The following is a 20,186-nucleotide window of genomic DNA, read 5'->3' as shown; positions in this document are numbered from 1 at the left end:
AGAGCAATAAATCCTCCAATCACTGATCAATACTTTAATTATGACAATCAAAAGGAGCTCTGACCAATAGGAAGGCAGAGCTGACCAGCGTGGGCGGAGTCACTGTGCTGACATCAGAGCGAATGAACCAGTCAGGTTTCTGTGAAAAGCACAACGTGAATTAATGTTCAGACTATTGATCACATGATTACTGATATTGATCACATGATGACTGGCATTGATCACATGATCAATACAGACAGCCTGAAGCTGTGAGAAATATTATAATAAATTGAACTTTTAATATCACTACTACTGAACTTTTTTCTCAAAATATTAAATCTTTTCAATTTAAAATAATCTGTTTTTGAAATATGACTTTTATTGTGAAATCCTTTGATGACGAGCTGTGATGAAGCTTTCAGACACAGTTCAGCTGCTCGTGTTTTTATGTCTCATCTTTCAGAGACTCAGATCTGATCAATACTTGGCTGTATTGATCGTAGTTTCTGGTATTGATCGTTTGCTGATTGACGGCCTCAGCTGATCGGAACATATCAGTTTTATCAGGGATCAAAGTCTTTCCACGACAATCTCAACCAATCAGCTGCTTGTTAGCTGTTAGCTTTGTTAGCCTCTAGTGCACTGTATCCAATTAGCCATGCTATGCTAGCTATTAGCCTGCTAGCTGAGCTGTTGCACTGGAGCAATGCATCGTGGGTAGGTTTAGTTAGCATAGCGTAGCATGTGAAAGCCCCTCCTGTCCCATTGGCTGACAGCCAGTAGGGGGTGGGGCTACTCAGGCGGGTTTTAAAAGTTCAGTTTCCACTAAGGAAGTTCCTGGTAAAATATAGGAGGCGGGACCTTTACAGGAAATTCCTCCCAGCTGTTGTGTCTCCATAGCAGAATAGGACCTGATAGGACCCACCAGACTCTGACCGTTACCGAGGCGACGCGCCAAAAACATTACAAAGAAAATGCCAACGAGGGGGTGAACATGGAGGAGCTGAGCTGGTTGACTCATTTCTGGTTTGTGTGTTCATGTTCATGACGGTGGAAGCTTTCGACTACTGTTCTTCTTCTGCATTTAAAAATGCTGCTTATTTTAGCACTTTCGGTTGACACCATATCCTGCTTTGAGTTTACCCAATCAGCACCGAGTCAACCTCGAGCCCCACCCAGAGTGCCGACTCGGAGGCAGAGACTCGGTTAGACCCCGTAAAAGTTCTGGTAGCGGTTCCTTCGGGGAGCTTCCTGCTGTGGAGACACAACGGCCCGTAACGTTACCCTGAGGTTCCTTCAGTGGAAACGGGCTTACTGTGAAGGTTTGTGTTTGTGCTCAGGACAGGAGTCAGGGGTCAGAGGTCAGAGCGGCCTGGCCCCGCCCCCTGCTGCAAGCTATTTATTATGACATCATCCACTGTGCTGGTTGCCATAGTGACTCATAGGAAGTGAGCAGATGTTTTAATCATTTACACCAGAAGTGATTGATTGATTGACTGATTGACTGATTGATTGATTGATTGATTGATTGATGACTGATAGATTGATTGATTGATTGACTGATTGATTGATAGAAGTGTTAAACTGATGATGTATTTAATGAGCATGACGGCTGATCAGTCTCTTAATGTTCAGTATTGATTAGTGATGAATATTGATCCTGTATCAACTTTTATACAAACATTTTATTTCTTTAAACTCTGAAATGTTTTGCACAGTTTTAGTTTTTCGTTCTTTATATTTAAAACATTTCGATGTGTTGTTGAAATATTTACGACTTTTTTCTCCAAATGTCACAACGGAGGAGACGAGGGACACGGCCGTCGCTCCGGCCAATCAGAAGGCCAGTAGATGGTTACCTGGACTTTAGCAGGTCACCTGTGACGAAGAAGCACTTATTGATCTATGACTGTCTGCACTGTTTCATTGTTTTACTTTCCAATAAAAAGTGAACATGTGTTGATAATGTGAGTTTCTGTCTGAATACATTTATTCTCTGAAAGCAGGAGACAAGAGACAAAGTTCTGCTGCAGAGTTTTTATACTTTCAGTCAAATGTCTTCAGTAAGCATTAAAGCAGAATGTGATACCCTTCTCGGGGCTCTGCCAGCTATTCTGGTCCTACACATGTTTAGAGCGGCGCCATGCTGAGCACAGCATGACTATATAAAACTACATCCTCACAGGTTTGCTGTGCTTTCTGTGTGATACCTGACAGGTGAGCTGCACTTCCTCTGATGTCCACTAGATGCTGCCGAGACAAAACGAACAGAGTTACATCCCAGTGTTTCAGATTCAACTAAAAACACTATTTAAAAGAGACACCTCCAGACATGAATCTGTGAAGTCATCACAATGTAAACAAACACCACTGCGCATGTGCAGGAAACCTGGAAGCAGGGCGGAGTTAGTTAAACTGCTTCTTACCTTAAAACACAGAAATGTTGTAATGAAATTGATGTTGAGAAAAAAAGACAAAGTGTAATAAGCTTACCTTGGTTCAGTTAGTAAGTGACTGGTTCATTCATGTGCTGTCAAACAACCGTTTTCCACCAAGATCTTTATATTTGATGTTACTGTAATGACACAAGAGAAACGGGGAAATGTCTTATACAGTAGTTCAATGAGGTGCGCGTGTAATGAGGTGCGCGTGTACTATGTGGTATACGGTAAAAACGGGGGTGCCGTTATGTGTTGTTGATGGTTTGCAGTAAAAACCAGTAAGAACCAGTTAAACCCAACAGAACATGAGGTCATTTTACTTTGACATCACTTCCTGTGAAACTGAAAGTAAACTTTCTGAGGGCGCGACGACGACGGACGACGACGGACCGCGACGAACCGAGACGGACGACGACGGACCGACAGCCGTTAAAACGTGTTTTTACCGGCAGTTTGTTTCTCACCGACCGGGTAACATTAATCCTTTCATCGAGGTTTTTATTCAGGTTCTTTTGAAGATGAAGATTTTAGCGGCGTTTGTGATTCTCCTGCAAGGTAAGACTTTAACCTCCAGTGAGACAAGTGTCTCTGCGTCACAACCAAAACTGCAGTAGTCTATTTATCCCGAGATATCTGTATATAGCCTAAACTACAGTATTTAACCCGAGATATATATAAACTACAGTAGCCTATTTATCCCGAGATATATACGCAGTATTTAACGTGGTGTGTTTGAGGCCGTTAGTTCCTCGTTGCTCGGTGCAGGGCGGATCCCTTCCTCTTATTCAAGCAGGTTGTTTACAATGATATGAAACTACAGACTCGTTTCTGTCTGTAGTTAATGTATAAAATACCCAAACTACTGTTATAAACTACAACTAACTAACTATTTAACCTGATATCTGAGTATAAACTACAGTATTAACCTGTGATATCTGAGTATAAACTACAGTATTAACCTGATATCTGAGTATAAACTACAGTATTAACCTGATATCTGATTATAAACTACTGTATTAACCTGATATCTGAGTATAAACTACAGTATCTAACCTGATATCTGAGTATAAACTACAGTATTAACCTGATATCTGAGTATAAACTACAGTATTAACCTGATATCTGAGTATAAACTACTGTATTAACCTGATATCTGAGTATAAACTACAGTATTAACCTGATATCTGAGTATAAACTACAGTATTAACCTGATATCTGAGTATAAACTACTGTATTAACCTGATATCTGAGTATAAACTACAACTAACTAACTATTTAACCTGATATCTGAGTATAAACTACAACTAACTATTTAACCTGATATCTGAGTATAAACTACAGTATTAACCTGATGAGTATAAACTACAGTATTAACCTGATATCTGAGTATAAACTACAGTATTAACCTGATATCTGAGTATAAACTACAGTATTAACCTGATATCTGAGTATAAACTACTGTATTAACTTGATATCTGAGTATAAACTACAGTATTAACCTGATATCTGAGTATAAACTACAGTATTAACCTGATATCTGAGTATAAACTACTGTATTAACCTGATATCTGAGTATAAACTACTGTATTAACCTGTGATATCTGAGTATAAACTACAGTATTAACCTGATATCTGAGTATAAACTACAGTATTAACCTGTGATATCTGAGTATAAACTACAGTATTAACCTGATATCTGAGTATAAACTACTGTATTAACCTGATATCTGAGTATAAACTACAGTATTAACCTGATATCTGAGTATAAACTACAGTATTAACCTGATATCTGAGTATAAACTACAGTATTAACCTGATGAGTATAAACTACAGTATTAACCTGATATCTGTATAAACTACAGTATTAACCTGATATCTGAGTATAAACTACAGTATTAACCTGTGATATCTGAGTATAAACTACAGTATTAACCTGTGATATCAGAGTATAAACTACAGTATTAACCTGTGATATCTGAGTATAAACTACTGTATTAACCTGATATCTGAGTATAAACTACAGTATTAACCTGATATCTGAGTATAAACTACAGTATTAACCTGATATCTGAGTATAAACTACTGTATTAACCTGATATCTGAGTATAAACTACAGTATTAACCTGATATCTGAGTATAAACTACAGTATTAACCTCTGATATCTGAGTATAAACTACAGTATTAACCTGATATCTGAGTATAAACTACAGTATTAACCTGATATCCAAGTATAAACTACTGTATTAACCTGATATTCAAGTATAAACTACTGTATTAACCTGATATCTGAGTATAAACTACAGTATTAACCTGATATCTGAGTATAAACTACAGTATTAACCTGTGATATCTGAGTATAAACTACAGTATTAACCTGATGAGTATAAACTACAGTATTAACCTGATATCTGTATAAACTACAGTATTAACCTGATGAGTATAAACTACAGTATTAACCTGATATCTGTATAAACTACAGTATTAACCTGATATCTGAGTATAAACTACAGTATTAACCTGATATCTGAGTATAAACTACAGTATTAACCTGATATCTGAGTATAAACTACAGTATTAACCTGATATCTGTATCTTCCAGTCAGTGATGATGTTTATGTGTCCTCAGTTTCCCAGCAGGCCTCAGCTGTGACGTTGGAGGTGAAGGAGGGGGATCTGTCTGTCTTGCTGCCCTGTAAGGCACCTGCAGGTGTAACTTTACCTTTAACTGTAGACACTGTGGTGGAGTGGAAACGCCTCAACCCTGACATCACCGTCCACGTGCGTCGTGACAACCGTGACCAGCCCAATGACCAGAGCCAGCAGTACAGGTCACGCACGTCTCTGAGTCAGGATGCTCTGAAGAGCGGAGACCTCAGCCTCACCCTGAAGAACATCCAATTGGTGGACCAAGCCGTCTACGACTGCTCCGCCAGCAAGGGACGAGATACCCTGTTCAGTAATAAAGTCGACCTGCAGGTCATCAGCGAAGACGGTCAGTAGAGCTCAGATCCTCCCAGCGTGTTAGAAACCAGCACATAGACGGCACCGGAGCATTAAACATAGTCACTGTGTTAGAAACCAGCACATAGACGGCACCGGAGCATTAAACATAGTCACTGTGTTAGAAACCAGCACGTAGACGGCACCGGAGCATTAAACATAGTCACTGTGTTAGAAACCAGCACGTAGACGGCACCGGAGCATTAAACATAGTCACTGTGTTAGAAACCAGCACGTAGACGGCACCGGAGCATTAAACATAATCACTGTGTTAGAAACCAGCACGTAGACGGCACCGGAGCATTAAACATAGTCACTGTGTTAGAAACCAGCACATAGACGGCACCGGAGCATTAAACATAGTCACTGTGTTAGAAACCAGCACGTAGACGGCACCGGAGCACGAACCATAGTCACTATGTTAGAAACCAGCACGTAGACGGCACCGGAGCACGAACCATAGTCACTATGTTAGAAACCAGCACATAGACGGCACCGGAGCATTAAACATAATCACTGTGTTAGAAACCAGCACGTAGACGGCACCGGAGGATTAAACAAAGTCACTAACAGTCATGTTGTTTATTGTGTTGCAGAGGCAGAGTTAGCAGCTAAGCGTGATGAGTTCCACAACCTGTATATCACCTTCCTCGTCCTCTTCATCCTTACTTTGATTGTAGCTCTTGTGTTGGCTGGTGTAGTCTACAAAGAAAAACATATGAAAGGTTTGTTCTCTTCACACACACACACACACACACACACACAGACTGGGACTGAGACAGAGTGGGACTGAGACAGAGTGGGACTGGGACAGAGTGGGACTGAGACAGAGTGGGACTGGGACAGTAGACTGGGACAGAGTGGGACTGGGACAGAGTGGGACTGGGACAGTAGACTGAGAGAGTGGGACTGAGACAGAGTGGGACTGGGACAGAGTGGGACTGACACAGAGTGGGACTGGGACAGAGTGGGACTGGGACAGAGTGGGACTGAGAGTGGACTGAGACAGAGTGGACTGAGACAGAGTGGGACTGAGACAGAGTGGGACTGAGACAGAGTGGGACTGACAGAGTGGGACTGAGACAGTAGACTGGGACAGAGTGGACTGAGACAGAGTGGACTGGGACAGAGTGGGACTGAGACAGTAGACTGGGACAGAGTGGACTGAGACAGAGTGGACTGGGACAGAGTGGGACTGAGACAGAGTGGGACTGAGACAGAGTGGGACTGGGACAGTAGACTGACACAGAGTGGGACTGGGACAGTAGACTGGGACAGAGTGGACTGAGACAGAGTGGGACTGAGACAGAGTGGGACTGGGACAGAGTGGGACTGAGAGTGGACTGAGACAGAGTGGACTGAGACAGAGTGGGACTGAGACAGAGTGGGACTGAGACAGAGTGGGACTGACAGAGTGGGACTGAGACAGTAGACTGGGACAGAGTGGACTGAGACAGAGTGGACTGGGACAGAGTGGGACTGAGACAGTAGACTGGGACAGAGTGGACTGAGACAGAGTGGACTGGGACAGAGTGGGACTGAGACAGAGTGGGACTGAGACAGAGTGGGACTGGGACAGTAGACTGACACAGAGTGGGACTGGGACAGTAGACTGACACAGAGTGGGACTGAGACAGTAGACTGACACAGAGTGGGACTGAGACAGAGTGGGACTGAGACAGAGTGGGACTGACAGAGTGGGACTGAGAGTGGACTGAGACAGAGTGGGACTGAGACAGAGTGGGATTGACACAGAGTGGGACTGAGACAGTAGACTGAGACAGAGTGGGACTGAGACAGAGTGGGATTGACACAGAGTGGGACTGAGACAGAGTGGGATTGACACAGAGTGGGACTGAGACAGAGTGGGACTGACACAGAGTGGGACTGAGACAGTAGACTGACACAGAGTGGGACTGAGACAGAGTGGGACTGAGACAGAGTGGGACTGAGACAGAGTGGGACTGAGACAGTAGACTGACACAGAGTGGGACTGAGACAGAGGACTGACACAGAGTGGGACTGAGACAGTAGACTGAGACAGAGTGGGACTGACACAGAGTGGGATTGAGACAGTAGACTGGGACAGAGTGGACTGAGACAGAGTGGGACTGACACAGAGTGGGACTGGGACAGAGTGGGACTGACACAGAGTGGGACTGAGACAGTAGACTGAGACAGAGTGGGACTGAGACAGTAGACTGGGACAGAGTGGGACTGAGACAGAGTGGGACTGAGACAGTAGACTGGGACAGAGTGGACTGAGACAGAGTGGGACTGGGACAGAGTGGGACTGAGACAGTAGACTGACACAGAGTGGGACTGACACAGAGTGGGACTGGGACAGAGTGGGACTGAGACAGTAGACTGAGACAGTAGACTGAGACAGAGTGGGACTTGGACAGAGTGGGACTGGGACAGAGTGGGACTGAGACAGTAGACTGGGACAGAGTGGGACTGACACAGAGTGGGACTGACACAGAGTGGGACTGAGACTGTAGACTGGGACAGGGTGGGACTGACACAGTAGACTGACACAGAGTGGGACTGAGACAGTAGACTGACACAGAGTGGGACTGAGACAGTAGACTGAGACAGAGTGGGACTGGGACAGAGTGGGACTGGGACAGTAGACTGAGACAGAGTGGGACTGAGACTGTAGACTGACACAAAGTGGGACTGAGACTGTAGACTGAGACAGAGTGGGACTGAGACAGAGTGGGACTGAGACAGTAGACTGAGACAGAGTGGGACTGAGACAGAGTGGGACTGGAACAGAGTGGGACTGAGACAGTAGACTGGGACAGAGTGGGACTGACACAGAGGACTGGGACAGAGTGGGACTGGGACAGAGTGGGACTGAGACAGTAGACTGGGACAGGGTGGGACTGACACAGTAGACTGACACAGAGTGGGACTGAGACAGTAGACTGACACAGAGTGGGACTGGGACAGTAGACTGAGACAGAGTGGGACTGAGACTGTAGACTGACACAAAGTGGGACTGAGACTGTAGACTGAGACAGAGTGGGACTGAGACTGTAGACTGACACAAAGTGGGACTGAGACTGTAGACTGAGACAGAGTGGGACTGAGACAGAGTGGGACTGAGACAGTAGACTGAGACAGAGTGGGACTGGGACAGAGTGGGACTGGAACAGAGTGGGACTGAGACAGTAGACTGAGACAGAGTGGGACTGGGACAGTAGACTGAGACAGAGTGGGACTGAGACTGTAGACTGACACAAAGTGGGACTGAGACTGTAGACTGAGACAGAGTGGGACTGAGACAGTAGACTGGGACAGAGTGGGACTGACACAGAGTGGGACTGAGACTGTAGACTGACACAGAGTGGGACTGACACAGAGTGGGACTGGCACAGAGTGGGACTGAGACTGTAGACTGAGACAGAGTGGGACTGACACAGAGTGGGACTGAGACAGAGTGGGACTGACACAGAGTGGGACTGAGACAGTAGACTGAGACAGAGTGGGACTGAGACAGAGTGGGACTGACAGAGTGGGACTGGGACAGAGAGGGACTCGGACAGAGTGGGACTGAGACAGAGTGGGACTGGGACAGAGTGGGACTGAGACAGTAGACTGAGACAGAGTGGGACTGAGACAGAGTGGGACTGACAGAGTGGGACTGGGACAGAGAGGGACTCGGACAGAGTGGGACTGAGACAGAGTGGGACTGGGACAGAGTGGGACTGAGACAGAGTGGGACTGGGACAGAGTGGGACTGAGACAGGGTGGGACTGAGACAGTAGACTGACACAAAGTGGGACTGACACAGAGTGGGATTGACACAGAGTGGGACTGACACAGAGTGGGACTGAGACAGTAGACTGACACAAAGTGGGACTGAGACAGAGTGGGACTGAGACAGTAGACTGAGACAGAGTGGGACTGAGACAGAGTGGGACTGGGACAGGGTGGGACTGACACAAAGTGGGACTGACACAAAGTGGGACTGAGACAGAGTGGGAACCAGTAGAACCAGTATGGATGTTTCTAACCAGTAGAACCAGTAGAACCAGTATGGATGTTTCTAACCAGTAGAACCAGTAGAACCAGTATGGATGTTTCTAACCAGTAGAACCAGTATGGATGTTTCTAACCAGTAGAACCAGTAGAACCAGTAGAACCAGTATGGATGTTTCTAACCAGTAGAACCAGTATGGATGTTTCTAACCAGTAGAACCAGTATAGATGTGTCTAACCAGTAGAACCAGTAGAACCAGTATGGATGTTTCTAACCAGTAGAACCAGTATGGATGTGTCTAACCAGTAGAACCAGTATAGATGTGTCTAACCAGTAGAACCAGTAGAACCAGTATGGATGTTTCTAACCAGTAGAACCAGTATGGATGTTTCTAACCAGTAGAACCAGTAGAACCAGTATGGATGTTTCTAACCAGTAGAACCAGTATGGATGTTTCTAACCAGTAGAACCAGTAGAACCAGTATGGATGTGTCTAACCAGTAGAACCAGTAGAACCAGTATGGATGTTTCTAACCAGTAGAACCAGTAGAACCAGTAGAACCAGTATGGATGTTTCTAACCAGTAGAACCAGTATGGATGTTTCTAACCAGTAGAACCAGTATGGATGTTTCTAACCAGTAGAACCAGTAGAACCAGTAGAACCAGTATGGATGTTTCTAACCAGTAGAACCAGTATGGATGTTTCTAACCAGTAGAACCAGTATGGATGTTTCTAACCAGTAGAACCAGTAGAACCAGTATGGATGTTTCTAACCAGTAGAACCAGTAGAACCAGTAGAACCAGTATGGATGTTTCTAACCAGTAGAACCAGTATGGATGTGTCTAACCAGTAGAACCAGTATAGATGTGTCTAACCAGTAGAACCAGTAGAACCAGTATGGATGTTTCTAACCAGTAGAACCAGTATGGATGTTTCTAACCAGTAGAACCAGTATGGATGTTTCTAACCAGTAGAACCAGTAGAACCAGTATGGATGTTTCTAACCAGTAGAACCAGTATGGATGTTTCTAACCAGTAGAACCAGTAGAACCAGTATGGATGTGTCTAACCAGTAGAACCAGTAGAACCAGTATGGATGTTTCTAACCAGTAGAACCAGTAGAACCAGTAGAACCAGTATGGATGTTTCTAACCAGTAGAACCAGTAGAACCAGTATGGATGTTTCTAACCAGTAGAACCAGTAGAACCAGTATGGATGTTTCTAACCAGTAGAACCAGTAGAACCAGTATGGATGTTTCTAACCAGTAGAACCAGTATGGATGTTTCTAACCAGTAGAACCAGTATGGATGTTTCTAACCAGTAGAACCAGTAGAACCAGTATGGATGTTTCTAACCAGTAGAACCAGTAGAACCAGTATGGATGTTTCTAACCAGTAGAACCAGTAGAACCAGTAGAACCAGTATGGATGTTTCTAACCAGTAGAACCAGTATGGATGTGTCTAACCAGTAGAACCAGTATAGATGTGTCTAACCAGTAGAACCAGTAGAACCAGTATGGATGTTTCTAACCAGTAGAACCAGTATGGATGTTTCTAACCAGTAGAACCAGTAGAACCAGTATGGATGTTTCTAACCAGTAGAACCAGTAGAACCAGTATGGATGTTTCTAACCAGTAGAACCAGTATGGATGTTTCTAACCAGTAGAACCAGTAGAACCAGTATGGATGTGTCTAACCAGTAGAACCAGTAGAACCAGTATGGATGTTTCTAACCAGTAGAACCAGTAGAACCAGTAGAACCAGTATGGATGTTTCTAACCAGTAGAACCAGTAGAACCAGTAGAACCAGTATGGATGTTTCTAACCAGTAGAACCAGTAGAACCAGTAGAACCAGTATGGATGTTTCTAACCAGTAGAACCAGTATGGATGTTTCTAACCAGTAGAACCAGTATGGATGTTTCTAACCAGTAGAACCAGTATGGATGTTTCTAACTAGTAGAACCAGTATGGATGTTTCTAACCAGTAGAACCAGTAGAACCAGTATGGATGTTTCTAACCAGTAGAACCAGTAGAACCAGTATGGATGTTTCTAACCAGTAGAACCAGTAGAACCAGTATGGATGTTTCTAACCAGTAGAACCAGTAGAACCAGTAGAACCAGTATGGATGTTTCTAACCAGTAGAACCAGTATGGATGTGTCTAACCAGTAGAACCAGTAGAACCAGTACTAACCTGTCCGTGTGTTTGCAGGCAGATCAGCAGTTGACATGTGACACCTGAACGCATCACAGGTGTGTTTGCCTCCGAACCTCAATGAACATATATTATGGGATGTTATTGATTATCAGTGATTATATGTGATCCTGCAGGCTGAGGACACCAAGACGCGTCGCCATGACAACGCCACCTCTCCCTGCAGGCTGAGGACAACACCAGGACGCGTCGCCATGACAACGCCACCTCTCCCTGCAGGCTGAGGACATCAAGACGCGTCGCCATGACAACGCCACGTCTCCCTGTAGGCTGAGGGCAACACCAAGACGCGTTGCCATGACAATGCCACCTCTCCCTGCAGGCTGAGGGCAACACCAAGACGCGTCGCCATGACAACGCCACCTCTCCCTGCAGGCTGAGGGCAACACCAAGACGCGTCGCCATGACAACGCCACCTCTCCCTGCAGGCTGCGGACAACACCAAGACGCGTCGCCATGACAACGCCACCTCTCCCTGCAGGCTGAGGACAACACCAGGATTCGTCGCCATTACAACGCCATGTCCTCCTCCCTCCAGATCACCCGCCTTGGCGGTTGCCGTGGCGATAGTAGCCCAGCCCACAGTGCTTCTAACTTTGTTTGAACTTTGTTAAATTTCCTAAATAACTGAATTTGTACATTTAATTCATTTTGTTTGTTACCATGGAAATGCTTTAATAAACATCCAGGTATTCACCCCCATGTTTGTCTTTCAATGAAGGAGTGATGTAATCAATCAGTTACCATGGGGATTTACCCTGGAGCAGGTTAGCCGTTCAGCATCAGTTACCATGGTGATTTACCCCGGAGCAGGTTAGCCGTTCAGCATCAGTTACCATGGTGATTTACCCCGGAGCAGGTTAGCCGTTCAGCATCAGTTACCATGGTGATTTATCCCGGAGCAGGTTAGCCGTTCAGCATCAGTTACCATGGTGATTTACCCCGGAGCAGGTTAGCCGTTCAGCATCAGTTACCATGGTGATTTACCCCGGAGCAGGTTAGCTGTTCAGCATCAGTTACCATGGTGATTTACCCCGGAGCAGGTTAGCCGTTCAGCATCAGTTACCATGGTGATTTACCAGGTAAGAAGTGAACCAGCGTGGTAGTTAACCCTGAAGTTACCTCGATAAGAGAAAATCCAGCTTCGTAGTACAGGCCTCTGGGGCGGTTCTTTATGTGATCAGGTGTTCCAGTTACAGTTCAGTTATACAGTTCTAGATACTAAGAAGTTATAGTTGGTAGAACCTGCAGAAGAAGAGCGGACACACAATCCTAGACATTATTATCGTCATTCAGTAATTAACGAAGCAATGAATGAATGAATGAATGAGTGAATGAATGAGTGAGTGAGTGAATGAATGAATGAGTGAATGAATGAATGAGTGAATGAATGAATGAATGAGTGAATGAATGAGTGAATGAATGAGTGAGTGAATGAATGAATGAGTGAATGAATGAGTGAATGAGTGAATGAATGAGTGAGTGAATGAATGAATGAGTGAATGAATGAATGAATGAGTGAATGAATGAGTGAATGAATGAATGAATGAGTGAATGAATGAATGAGTGAATGAATGAGTGAGTGAGTGAATGAATGAATGAGTGAATGAGTGAATGAATGAATGAGTGAATGAGTGAATGAATGAATGAGTGAATGAATGAGTGAATGAATGAATGAATGAATGAGTGAATGAATGAGTGAATGAATGAGTGAGTGAGTGAATGAATGAATGAATGAATGAGTGAATGAATGAGTGAGTGAATGAGTGAATGAATGAATGAATGAATGAGTGAATGAATGAGTGAATGAATGAATGAATGAATGAATGAATGAATGAGTGAATGAATGAATGAGTGCTGCTTAAAGAACCAAACCTGAATCCAGAGCTGTTTGATAAATTGATTTAATTTAGACATTAAAGAGCATCCTGTAGCATTCATGGCAGACTGGAGTCCCATTAGTCTCCACTAGTCCAGTCTAGCAGCCACTGTCCTCCATCATCATGATGAGACTGTTAACGTATACAAGCAACAACATGATGAGACTGTTAACGTATACAAGCAGCAACAACATGATGAGACTGTTAACGTATACAAGCAGCAGCAACATGATGAGACTGTTAACGTATACAAGCAACAACATGATGAGACTGTTAACGTATACAAGCAACAACATGATGAGACTGTTAACGTATACAAGCAGCAACATGATGAGACTGTTAACGTATACAAGCAGCAACAACATGATGAGACTGTTAACGTATACAAGCAGCAACATGATGAGACTGTTAACGTATACAAGCAACAACAACATGATGAGACTGTTAACGTATACAAGCAGCAACATGATGAGACTGTTAACGTATACAAGCAGCAACATGATGAGACTGTTAACGTATACAAGCAGCAACAACATGATGAGACTGTTAACGTATACAAGCAGCAACAACATGATGAGACTGTTAACGTATACAAGCAGCAACATGATGAGACTGTTAACGTATACAAGCAACAACATGATGAGACTGTTAACGTATACAAGCAACAACATGATGAGACTGTTAACGTATACAAGCAACAACATGATGAGACTGTTAACGTATACAAGCAGCAACAACATGATGAGACTGTTAACGTATACAAGCAACAACATGATGAGACTGTTAACGTATACAAGCAACAACATGATGAGACTGTTAACGTATACAAGCAACAACATGATGAGACTGTTAACGTATACAAGCAACAACATGATGAGACTGTTAACGTATACAAGCAGCAACAACATGATGAGACTGTTAACGTATACAAGCAACAACATGATGAGACTGTTAACGTATACAAGCAGCAACATGATGAGACTGTTAACGTATACAAGCAGCAACAACATGATGAGACTGTTAACGTATACAAGCAACAACATGATGAGACTGTTAACGTATACAAGCAGCAACATGATGAGACTGTTAACGTATACAAGCAGCAACATGATGAGACTGTTAACGTATACAAGCAACAACATGATGAGACTGTTAACGTATACAAGCAACAACATGATGAGACTGTTAACGTATACAAGCAACAACATGATGAGACTGTTAACGTATACAAGCAGCAACAACATGATGAGACTGTTAACGTATACAAGCAGCAACATGATGAGACTGTTAACGTATACAAGCAGCAACATGATGAGACTGTTAACGTATACAAGCAGCAGCAACATGATGAGACTGTTAACGTATACAAGCAGCAACAACATGATGAGACTGTTAACGTATACAAGCAACAACATGATGAGACTGTTAACGTATACAAGCAACAACATGATGAGACTGTTAACGTATACAAGCAGCAACATGATGAGACTGTTAACGTATACAAGCAGCAACATGATGAGACTGTTAACGTATACAAGCAGCAGCAACATGATGAGACTGTTAACGTATACAAGCAACAACATGATGAGACTGTTAACGTATACAAGCAGCAACAACATGATGAGACTGTTAACGTATACAAGCAGCAACATGATGAGACTGTTAACGTATACAAGCAGCAACATGATGAGACTGTTAACGTATACAAGCAACAACATGATGAGACTGTTAACGTATACAAGCAACAACATGATGAGACTGTTAACGTATACAAGCAGCAACAACATGATGAGACTGTTAACGTATACAAGCAACAACATGATGAGACTGTTAACGTATACAAGCAGCAACATGATGAGACTGTTAACGTATACAAGCAGCAACATGATGAGACTGTTAACGTATACAAGCAACAACATGATGAGACTGTTAACGTATACAAGCAGCAACAACATGATGAGACTGTTAACGTATACAAGCAGCAACATGATGAGACTGTTAACGTATACAAGCAGCAACAACATGATGAGACTGTTAACGTATACAAGCAGCAACATGATGAGACTGTTAACGTATACAAGCAGCAACAACATGATGAGACTGTTAACGTATACAAGCAACAACATGATGAGACTGTTAACGTATACAAGCAACAACATGATGAGACTGTTAACGTATACAAGCAGCAACATGATGAGACTGTTAACGTATACAAGCAACAACATGATGAGACTGTTAACGTATACAAGCAGCAGCAACATGATGAGACTGTTAACGTATACAAGCAGCAACATGATGAGACTGTTAACGTATACAAGCAACAACATGATGAGACTGTTAACGTATACAAGCAGCAACAACATGATGAGACTGTTAACGTATACAAGCAACAACATGATGAGACTGTTAACGTATACAAGCAGCAACAACATGATGAGACTGTTAACGTATACAAGCAACAACATGATGAGACTGTTAACGTATACAAGCAACAACATGATGAGACTGTTAACGTATACAAGCAACAACATGATGAGACTGTTAACGTATACAAGCAGCAACAACATGATGAGACTGTTAACGTATACAAGCAGCAACAACATGATGAGACTGTTAACGTATACAAGCAGCAACAACATGATGAGACTGTTAACGTATACAAGCAGCAACAACATGATGAGACTGTTAACGTATACAAGCAACAACATGATGAGACTGTTAACGTATACAAGCAACAACATGATGAGACTGTTAACGTATACAAGCAGCAACATGATGAGACTGTTAACGTATACAAGCAGCAACAACATGATGAGACTGTTAACGTATACAAGCAACAACAACATGATGAGACTGTTAACGTATACAAGCAACAACATGATGAGACTGTTAACGTATACAAGCAGCAACAACATGATGAGACTGTTAACGTATACAAGCAGCAACATGATGAGACTGTTAACGTATACAAGCAACAACATGATGAGACTGTTAACGTATACAAGCAACAACATGATGAGACTGTTAACGTATACAAGCAACAACATGATGAGACTGTTAACGTATACAAGCAACAACATGATGAGACTGTTAACGTATACAAGCAGCAACAACATGATGAGACTGTTAACGTATACAAGCAACAACATGATGAGACTGTTAACGTATACAAGCAACAACATGATGAGACTGTTAACGTATACAAGCAACAACATGATGAGACTGTTAACGTATACAAGCAACAACATGATGAGACTGTTAACGTATACAAGCAACAACATGATGAGACTGTTAACGTATACAAGCAACAACATGATGAGACTGTTAACTTCCCTACCTACCTCCTTACTCCTTTCCTACCTTCCTTCCTACCTAACACCATATCATCTATTTTGGCATGATCTTACTTCCTTCCTTCCATCCATCCATCACTCTTTCCTTACTTCCTTACTTTCTTCCTTCTTTCCTTCCTTCCTCCCTGCTTCCTCCAGGACCTGAGGCTAGACCAGGACCAGGACCTGAGGCTGGACCTGATGCTAGACCAGGACCAGGACCAGGACCAGAGGCTAGACCAGGACCAGCACCTGATGCTAGACCAGGACCAAGACCAGGACCAGGACCTGATGCTAGACCAGGACCAGGACCTGGACCTGAGGCTAGACCAGGACCTGAGGCTAGACCAGGACCTGAGGCTAGACCAGGACCAGAGCCTAGACCAGGACCTGAAGCTAGACCAGGACCAGGACCTGAGGCTAGACCAGGACCAGGACCTGAGGCTAGACCTGAGGCTAGACCAGGACCAGGACCTGAGGCTAGACCAGGACCAGGACCTGAGGCTAGACCAGGACCAGGACCTGAGGCTAGACCTGAGGCTAGACCAGGACCAGGACCTGAGGCTGGACCAGGACCTGAGTCTAGACCAGGACCTGAGGATAGACCAGGACCAGGACCTGAGGCTAGACCAGGACCAGGACCTGAGGCTAGACCAGGACCAGGACCTGAGGCTAGACCAGGACCTGAGGCTGGACCAGGACCTGAGGCTGGACCAGGACCAGGACCTGAGGCTAGACCAGAACCTGATGCTAGACCAGGACCAGGACCTGAGGCTGGACCAGGACCAGGACCTGAGGCTAGACCAGGACCAGGACCTGAGGCTAGACCAGGACCAGGACCTGAGGCTGGACCAGGACCAGGACCTGAGGCTAGACCAGGACCAGGACCTGAGGCTAGACCTGAGGCTAGACCAGGACCTGAGGCTAGACCAGGACCAGGACCTGAAGCTAGACCAGGACCTGAGGCTAGACCAGGACCAGGACCTGAGGCTGGACCAGGACCTGAGGCTACACCAGGACCTGAGGCTGGACCAGGACCTGAGGCTAGACCAGGACCAGGACCAAGACCAGGACCAGGACCTGAGGGTAGACCAGGACCTGAGGCTGGACCAAGACCTGAGCCTAGACCAGGACCTGAGCCTAGACCAGGACCTGAGGCTAGACCAGGACCTGAGGCTAGACCAGGACCTGAAGCTAGACCAGGACCAGGACCTGATGCTACACCAGGACCAGGACCTGAGGCTAGACCAGGACCTGAGGCTAGACCAGGACCAGGACCTGAGGCTAGACCAGGACCTGAGGCTGGACCAGGACCTGAGGCTGGACCAGGACCTGAGCCTAGACCAGGACCTGAGCCTAGACCAGGACCTGAAGCTAGACCAGGACCAGGACCTGATGCTACACCAGGACCTGAGGCTAGACCAGGACCTGAGGCTGGACCAGGACCAGGACCTGAGGCTAGACCAGGACCTGAGGCTAGACCAGGACCAGGACCTGAGGCTAGACCAGGACCTGAGGCTAGACCAGGACCAGGACCTGAGGCTAGACCAGGACCTGAGGCTGGACCAGGACCTGAGGCTAGACCAGGACCTGAGGCTGGACCAGGACCTGAGGCTAGACCAGGACCTGAGGCTGGACCAGGACCTGAGCCTAGACCAGGACCTGAGGCTAGACCAGGACCTGAGGCTAGACCAGGACCTGAAGCTAGACCAGGACCAGGACCTGATGCTACACCAGGACCTGAGGCTAGACCAGGACCTGAGGCTGGACCAGGACCAGGACCTGAGGCTAGACCAGGACCTGAGGCTAGACCAGGACCTGAAGCTAGACCAGGACCAGGACCTGATGCTACACCAGGACCAGGACCAGGACCTGAGGCTAGACCAGGACCTGAGGCTGGACCAGGACCAGGACCTGAGCCTAGACCAGGACATGAGGCTAGACCAGGACCTGAGGCTAGACCAGGACCTGAAGCTAGACCAGGACCAGGACCTGATGCTACACCAGGACCAGGACCAGGACCTGAGGCTAGACCAGGACCAGGACCTGAGGCTAGACCAGGACCTGAGGCTAGACCAGGACCAGGACCTGAGGCTAGACCAGGACCTGAGGCTAGACCAGGACCAGGACCTGAGGCTAGACCAGGACCTGAGGCTAGACCAGGACCTGAGGCTGGACCAGGACCTGAGGCTGGACCAGGACCAGGACCTGAGGCTAGACCAGGACCTGAGGCTAGACCAGGACCTGAGGCTAGACCAGGACCAGGACCTGAGGCTAGACCAGGACCTGAGGCTAGACCAGGACCAGGACCTGAGGCTAGACCAGGACCTGAGGCTAGACCAGGACCAGGACCTGAGGCTAGACCAGGACCTGAGGCTAGACCAGGACCTGAGGCTAGACCAGGACCAGGACCTGAGGCTAGACCAGGACCTGAGGCTAGACCAGGACCAGGACCTGAGGCTAGACCAGGACCTGAGGCTAGACCAGGACCAGGACCTGAGGCTAGACCAGGACCTGAGGCTACACCAGGACCTGAGGCTGGACCAGGACCTGAGGCTAGACCAGGACCTGAGGCTGGACCAGGACCTGAGCCTAGACCAGGACCTGAGCCTAGACCAGGACCTGAGGCTAGACCAGGACCTGAGGCTGGACCAGGACCTGAAGCTAGACCAGGACCAGGACCTGATGCTACACCAGGACCTGAGGCTAGACCAGGACCTGAGGCTGGACCAGGACCAGGACCTGAGGCTAGACCAGGACCTGAGGCTAGACCAGGACCAGGACCTGAGGCTAGACCAGGACCTGAGGCTGGACCAGGACCTGAGGCTGGACCAGGACCTGAGGCTGGACCAGGACCTGAGGCTAGACCAGGACCTGAGGCTGGACCAGGTCCTGAGGCTAGACCAGGACCTGAGGCTGGACCAGGACCTGAGCCTAGACCAGGACCTGAGGCTAGACCAGGACCTGAGGCTAGACCAGGACCTGAAGCTAGACCAGGACCAGGACCTGATGCTACACCAGGACCTGAGGCTAGACCAGGACCTGAGGCTGGACCAGGACCAGGACCTGAGGCTAGACCAGGACCTGAGGCTAGACCAGGACCTGAAGCTAGACCAGGACCAGGACCTGATGCTACACCAGGACCAGGACCAGGACCTGAGGCTAGACCAGGACCTGAGGCTGGACCAGGACCAGGACCTGAGCCTAGACCAGGACATGAGGCTAGACCAGGACCTGAGGCTAGACCAGGACCTGAAGCTAGACCAGGACCAGGACCTGATGCTACACCAGGACCAGGACCAGGACCTGAGGCTAGACCAGGACCAGGACCTGAGGCT

At 46.1% G+C, this 20,186-nt stretch overlaps 1 protein-coding gene across 1 annotated transcript; it reads left to right on the top strand.

The window, feature by feature from the left end:
* Nucleotides 1-2,806: 2,806 nt before the first annotated feature.
* On the top strand, nucleotides 2,807-12,330 carry LOC128384156 (erythroid membrane-associated protein-like). Its single transcript, XM_053343745.1, has 5 exons — nucleotides 2,807-2,978; nucleotides 5,051-5,416; nucleotides 6,021-6,149; nucleotides 11,634-11,674; nucleotides 11,753-12,330. The coding sequence occupies exons 1-4, from the start codon at nucleotides 2,942-2,944 to the stop codon at nucleotides 11,654-11,656; spliced, it is 555 nt and encodes a 184-aa protein (XP_053199720.1). The 5' UTR covers nucleotides 2,807-2,941; the 3' UTR covers nucleotides 11,657-11,674; nucleotides 11,753-12,330.
* The last annotated feature ends 7,856 nt before the right edge of the window (nucleotides 12,331-20,186 follow it).

This window comes from Scomber japonicus, chromosome 22 (genome assembly GCF_027409825.1).
Source record: "Scomber japonicus isolate fScoJap1 chromosome 22, fScoJap1.pri, whole genome shotgun sequence".
In the NCBI taxonomy this organism is placed as follows: Eukaryota; Metazoa; Chordata; class Actinopteri; order Scombriformes; family Scombridae; genus Scomber; species Scomber japonicus.
The sequence above is the reverse complement of the archived record's forward strand: the minus strand, read 5'-3'. Positions and strand labels throughout refer to the sequence as shown.

What these genes read in the sequence shown, in the direction of transcription:
- LOC128384156 (XM_053343745.1), top strand. Translation starts at nt 2,942, where the DNA reads ATGAAGATTTTAGCGGCGTTTGTGATTCTCCTGCAAG. An exon ending in GTTTGTGATTCTCCTGCAAG is followed by an intron (nt 2,979 to 5,050) that starts GTAAGACTTTAA and finishes ATGTGTCCTCAG; the next exon opens with TTTCCCAGCAGGCCTCAGCT. An exon ending in CAAAGAAAAACATATGAAAG is followed by an intron (nt 6,150 to 11,633) that starts GTTTGTTCTCTT and finishes GTGTGTTTGCAG; the next exon opens with GCAGATCAGCAGTTGACATG.